The sequence below is a fragment of the Purpureocillium lilacinum genome, assembly GCF_023168085.1.
Source record: "Purpureocillium lilacinum CBS 284.36 DNA, scaffold_3, whole genome shotgun sequence".
Taxonomy (NCBI): Eukaryota; Fungi; Ascomycota; class Sordariomycetes; order Hypocreales; family Ophiocordycipitaceae; genus Purpureocillium; species Purpureocillium lilacinum.
The window spans coordinates 5,243,975-5,250,589 of NW_027072113.1; the positions used below are offsets into that span (position 1 = coordinate 5,243,975).

General features: G+C 55.8%; 2 protein-coding genes across 2 annotated transcripts; both read left to right on the plus strand.

Moving 5' to 3' along the window:
• Nucleotides 1–204: 204 nt before the first annotated feature.
• Nucleotides 205–1,419, plus strand: PLICBS_005164 (uncharacterized protein; the record flags this gene model as incomplete). Its single annotated transcript, XM_018325425.2, has 1 exon — nt 205–1,419. One exon carries the CDS (start codon nt 205–207, stop codon nt 1,417–1,419), a length of 1,215 nt encoding a protein of 404 aa, XP_018175177.2.
• A 658-nt stretch (nt 1,420–2,077) lies between these two features.
• PLICBS_005165 (uncharacterized protein) lies at nt 2,078–6,408 on the plus strand (the record flags this gene model as incomplete). Its single annotated transcript, XM_065600665.1, has 8 exons — nt 2,078–2,955; nt 3,037–3,346; nt 3,408–3,419; nt 3,472–3,577; nt 3,625–3,999; nt 4,051–4,101; nt 5,026–5,286; nt 5,435–6,408. The coding sequence occupies 8 exons, from the start codon at nt 2,078–2,080 to the stop codon at nt 6,406–6,408; spliced, it is 2,967 nt and encodes a 988-aa protein (XP_065456737.1).
• Between the last annotated feature and the right edge of the window lie 207 nt (nt 6,409–6,615).

Here is a 6,615-nt window from a genome sequence, read left to right on the forward strand (position 1 = left end):
GTGCGTCAGCGTGACAGGCTGGCCGTGCGTATCGCTTGGCATTTGGGCTGTATTTGTGTAGCCGTGCAAAATTTTAGCCTGCAGGAAGTCATTGAGCGCATTCTGTAAATCATCGTCAAGTACCCATCCAGAGGTATTGCAAGGGCAAACTCAGATGCAGCAGATGCGGCAGACGCAGCCTTCGCTCATCACGACGAGTTCGCAATGTTTCCAGCACTCCAGTCCCTTCACTTACACGAGTTCAAGCGCGCGGAAGCATGGATTGCGGTTGCGCTGCTCGCCGTGGTCATACGCGCGCTGCTGCGTATACGGCAGATCAAACCGGCGGGCATAGCGGAAACTGGCAACAACAAGGACGCCAGAACTAGCAGCACGGCCAGCTCTCACTCGTTCCAAATGCCTGTTCCTCCCCCGTACCCAGACTGGTCTCTTGAGACGACAAAGCCTCTACCATACAGGGCGTTCCGCTATGGGCCAAAATACAATATCACGATGGGACTTCGGTCACTTGCGCCCATCGAATGGATCGAGCTCGACAACCACTATCCGAAGTTCCACGCTGAAAAGGCGCAGCGACTGCTTGAACGGGGCGACAAGTGCGTCAAGACTGCTCCGGACGCATATCCCGCGGCCATGGAGCTGCTGCAAGAGCTCACGGATTACTTGCCGGCTCGCTACCCCAGCTTGTACAGGCGCACCGCGGTGGGGATCGACAACCTCTGGTCTGGCGAGTCGCTCAACATCACAGAGGTCCCGCTGCACGAGGACCCAATGGCCATGTGTGCGCGGCTCGTGCAAGACGATCTCGCCCTCATGCTTGAGCAGCCAGACGGGCAATATCGCCTCTTGGCCGGGGCTATCCTCCTGGCCGGGTTCTGGAGGCTCTCCGACAAGTTTGGCATGACACTGCCCAAAATACACACGTCGGGCAACGTCCCCCACTTCAAGGAGAAGCTACAAAGCGGCATGGTAAAGTTCTTCCAGCGTCTGCGAAGCGATACATTTTATGCGCGCAACAACTACTTTATCCAGGTAGACGACGAGCTTGCCTGGAGCCCCAGCATCGGCGGTGAGGACGAGCCCGTCGTCAGCTGGGGCACGGCGGAGAAGAACAAGGCCATTGAGCACCATTTCTTCCGGTCGGAGAGGCAGACGCTTCGCCGGCTGCCCAAGACAGGCGCGGTATGCTTCACTATTCGCACATACTTCCTGCCCATTACAGAAGTTGCGGAGGAGGACGGCGTTCCGGGCAGGCTGGCCAGTGCGGTGCGGAGCTGGGACGAGTGGGTGGGCGAGTACAAGGGCAGGGAGAAGTACGGCGACATTTTGCTTGAGTATTTGGATCGCAAGCACGAGGAGCAGCTGCGGAGGGGGCTGAATGCGGGAAGGATGGAGAACAGCAAGGGCTATCCGTGGTGAAGGTAGCCGTTTCTTTAGAATGAAGTTGCGTCACCAGTGCCCTCAGTCTCACCTCTGTGTCTTGGTGTTGTGTTGTCGGCCGTCACCTGCGCGACGCTTGGCAGTGGAGCCACTGTGGTGGAGCTTCTGGGCCGTACCAGGTGCATGCCTGCTGGGATGCTGCATGGCTGGGCAAGCTGGGACAGCCGGGGCCACGGCCAAGGGAGCCGATCTCCAGCGAGCTGGCCGAGGCCCACCGCCGGGCCACCCGGTGAGTGCATGGGGTGCGGCCGCGGGGTCACGTAGATAACCGATAACACGGGCGGGGGAGATAACAACCCGGCGGGGGAGATAACAATGATCACTCACTCGGTCGCAGCCACAAGCCACCCGGCCAAGCCACATTCCGGCAAAAATCCCCCAAAGAGGCAGCCATTGTCGACTGTCGGCCGCTCGCCCAGAACGGCCGCGGACAGATGCGCGTGCTGATGTCCAGGCCATTCACTGCATGTTTCAACATGTTTCAATTCCCGTTAAATTCAAGCCCCCGATTTGAAGCCTCTTGAAACGTCCCTGGTACACTACAGTTCTGTCCGCGCCGACGCTTGCTTACGCTCTCTCGCACCAGACTCTGCCGCTGCGCCGCATTGACACCCATCACCACGTCGCGTCTCGAAGCATGACGTTCAACTCTACGCACCCGCTAGATCCCCTCGGGGCAGCAGAGATCCAGAGCGCCGTGAGGATCGTGAGGGCGGCCCATCAGAATGTCTGCTTCAACATCGTTTCGCTACACGAGCCGCGCAAGGGCGCCATGCTCCAGTGGCTGGCGAACCCGGCAAATGCGAAGCCCCGCCGCATCGCCGACGTCTGTGTCATTGCTCCGGGCGGAAAGGTGGGAGAGGGGCTGGTCGATATTGCGGCCAAGAAGATTGTCGAGTGGGGGTGGATTACCGGAAAGCAGCCGATTGTGAGCACCGACCGCAAGAAAGCATTGCTCGTCACTGACTCGGGACAGATTACCCTAGAGGAGCTTCAGTTAGTCGAGTATGTCGTGCGGCAGGACCCCAAGGTCATTGCGCAGTGCGAGATCAGCGGTGTCTCAAGGGACGAGATGCACAAGGTCTACTGCGACCCGTGGACCATTGGCTACGACGAGCGTTTCGGCAGCAACGTCCGCCTGCAGCAAGGCCTCATGTACTTCCGACCAGACATCGACGATTGCCAGTATCAGTATCCCTTGGACTTTTGCCCCATATACGACGCTGATCAGCAGAAGATTGTGCACATTGATATCCCCAAGGTGCGAAGGCCCCTCCGGAGAGAGAAGCAGATCAATTACCACACAGCGGCGGTTGAAGCCGCAGGCGGCTACCGCAGCGACGTGAAGCCGCTGGAAATCACACAGTCGCAGGGGCCGTCGTTCTCCTTGAACGGCAGGCAGATGAAGTGGCAAAGCTGGAACTTTCACATCGGCTTCAACTACAGGGAGGGAATTGTTCTCAGCGACATCAAGTACGACGACAAAGGGACGCTACGGGACCTCTTCTACAGGTTGTCGCTGGCGGAGATGGTGGTTCCTTAGTCGGTTACCGCGCAGACGATGCTGAAGGTTTTCCTGAGGCTGACAGACGCTAGTGGCAACCCCGAGCATCCTCACCAGCGAAAGCACGCCTTCGACATTGGCGAGTACGGTGCCGGCTACATGACCAACAGCCTCAAGCTCGGCTGCGACTGCAAGGGCTTCATCAAATATCTAGACGCCGATTTCCCCGCCCGTGACGGCACCATCAGACATATCAAGAACGCCATTTGTATTCATGAGGAAGACGACGGCATTTTGTTCAAGCACACTGACTTCAGGGACGACTCTGTCATTGTCACGAGAGCGCGGAAGCTCATCATCCAGCAGATTTTTACGGCTGCCAATTACGAATATGCCATTCAGGTGAGTGCCAGAATCGCCGCATTTCTTCACGTGAGGTGCAGCCCCAGCTAACTCGTGTCAGTGGATATTTCACGTGCGTTCTCGCAAGGAATAGGTGTTATAGAATATTCGTTGACCCGAATCAGCAAGACGGAACGATCCAGCTCGAGATCAAGCTGACTGGTATCCTCAATACTTATTCCATCAAAGAGGGTGAGGATACGAATGGATGGGGCACTGAGGTCTATCCCGGTAAGCAGACTGTCCACGCCGACAATTCTTTCACTGACGTGCCGCAGGTGTCAACGGCCACAATCATCAGCACCTTTTCTGCTTGAGGATTGACTCAAACATTGACGGGCCCAGGAATACAGCCTTCATGGTTGACGCAGTAGCGTCTGATGCACCGGTGGGATCCGCCGCCAACAAGCACGGCAACGCCTTTTACGCCAAGCGGACAAAGTTTGAAACCACCGGCCAGTCTGTGACCGACTACAACGGCGCGACGGTGCGAACGTGGGACCTTTGTAATACGAACAAACTGCATCCATACAGCAAGAAGCCCGTGAGCTATAAGCTCGTGAGCCGTGAGGTGCCGGCTCTCTTGCCTAAAGAAGAATCCCTAGTCTGGAAGAGGGCAGGATTTGCCCGACACGCTGTGCACGTCACCAGGTGTAAGTGCGCCAAGTTGCAAATGAGGGCTTTATGTTCTGACAAGTCGATAGATCGAGATGATCAACTCTATCCAGCGGGTCGGCATGTGCCACAGACATCTGGTGAGTCCGATGTAGGGCTGCCGGAGTGGATTGGAGACGGGAACGAGGGCATCGATAATGAGGACATTGTCCTCTGGCACACATTTGGCCTCGTGCATTTTCCGGCTCCAGAGGATTTTCCCATCATGCCGTGTGAGCCGATCAGCGTGTTGCTGCGGCCACGGAACTTTTTCTCCAATAACCCTGTCATGGATGTGCCGCCTCAGCGGTGCATAACTGCGAGTCAGATGGCGTCAAAAGGATCAGCTCACTTGTGAGGACGACACATGGAGGTGTGGCCTTTGCTCCATGTTGGGAATTATCTACAGCCCATGAGCAGAAAGCAGGAGATACTTGACGATTGTCGTAACACCTCCAAGTGAACGTGTTCTTAGAATAACCTGGCAGCACCAGTATCGCTATTTCAATCCTTGCGAGTAGAGGAGTTCCCTCTCGCGCTCTCACCGGCATCTACATCGCAGATACGTCTGAGTGACATGGAGATAAGAGCGATGCCACAGTAGGCGACTTTGTACAGATGACGCCGCGCCCAACTTTGTGTCACGTTGGGGTTCCCCTCACATATTGCCAACTTTGTCTTTGGCGCAGTGCGTTCTCCAGCGATTTCCACTTTCGGTCAACTTAGCCGAGGCAGGCTGGGGCAACGTCCGCCCTTCGAGGCCCGGCCCCCGCCCGCACAGCTCACTGGCTTGGTGATCAGCATACTGTGCTGAGATATCGCCGCACTTGAGATCTGAAGACCGATATAAACGTTTGACCACACACTCGGAAAGGCAGTACGCCTTCGTCCACTCACATTAGTTGTGACGTGCATTGGCATCATGACGCTCCTATTACTCATTCTTGTAGTATGTGTCGGCAGCCTTGCCCATCTTGCCTACAGTTTGTTATTGAAAAGCCGAAGTGTGAAACGTATCCGAACAGAGGCGTTCACGAGCGAGGCCCCGAAGAAGAGGATCCCCACCGCAGACTACACTACCGTGTTCCCACCGTCACAACGACATGTGCTGGGTGAGCTACTTGGAACGGAGGTCAAGGAGCCTTTGAACCCTCTGATCACCGAGTCTTTGGTCAAGATGGATGTGGACTACCGCGACGCCAACCCGTCCTCCAGAATCTTCAGTGGTTTTACGGTCGGCGAAGTCAACGCGCTCGGCAACTTTCCGGATTATGCTAAGCTATCAGGTGTTCCGGCGCCGTCGCCCGTCAATAGCTTCAACATAGACAGCGCTTCGCCCAGGCCTTATCGGCCCTTTAGATGGGCTTACCACCAAACAATGTGCAAGTTATTTCGCGAACATCACTTGCTACCAGAGACTAATGCTCGATTTAGCCTTCCACAAGATGGAACCAAACTACTGGATTGAGCTGGAGAGCACCTACCGCGAGCGTATTGCACAACGGCGCGCTCTGTATGCCGAACACGGGTCAGACGTGTTACAAGCGTTACCGGGCTCGGAGCTCGCGTGCAAAGAACTCATGGAGATGGTCCTACAATATATCTGTGCGCGGTACCCCGACTGCTTTCGTGTGGAAGAGTATGTGTTCTATAACGACATCCTCGGCACGCGTACCGACCTGGAAAAGATGCATCCACTCCATGTTTTGCTGCAGAATGTCCCTGAAGACTTTGCTATTACGCTGCGCAACGAGAAGACGGGGCGCTACCATTTCCGAGCTGGCGTTGTTCTTTCCACCCTTGGCTGGAAGCTTAGCCAAAAGATTGGCCTAGAGCTTGGCGGCATTCATGATCCAGTGCCGAGTTACAAAGAGAAGATGGCGTTCAGCATGGACCGGCGAGTATCCCTTAACGAAAGAATTGTCGTAGACACTGACATTTGCAGCTTCTTCACGAAAATGCCCACGCACAGCCCAATCCAACGAGGCTCGTGGGGCCTGGAAGTAGGCCAGCCGCTCTTCCTCCCAGCCGACCACCCCGACTGGAGCCATCGCGAGTCACAGGATCCAGCGTTGCATCGGCGAGATATCTTCCTGCGCGTAGACTGGCAGACGCTACGGCGGCTGCCTCTTTCGGGTGGAATTGTATTCAATTTCAAGGCGCTGTTTACTCCTCTTCTACAGTTCCGGGACGAGCCGTACATCCCTTCGTTAATTCTCAAAATTTTAGCCGACGGAGAGGAAGGTATTATGAAATACAAGGCGACCTGGCATGTTGAGCATATAGCGCGCCCAGCGCTTGAGGAGTACGCGCGATCGCAAATTGAGCGGGGCCTCGTTGAGAGGAACTGGACCGAGCAGACATTGCGGGAGTACCCCTTCTTTCCAGGGTACCAGAGAAGCCAGTAATACACCACAGCCAAAAGGCAAGGTTCATGGATTGAGAAGTAAATGAACTGGACCTATGTAGTTTAACTATGGAGTGCAGCGTCCTCAGGTGTCGACCCCGATGCAACGCGGTGTAGGGGCTGACTTTGCATTATTCCCCATTCCCCGACCAATGAGACAGACTACGCACGAGTGGCCCAGTCCCTTCAGTTCCAGCCTAGATTGAAG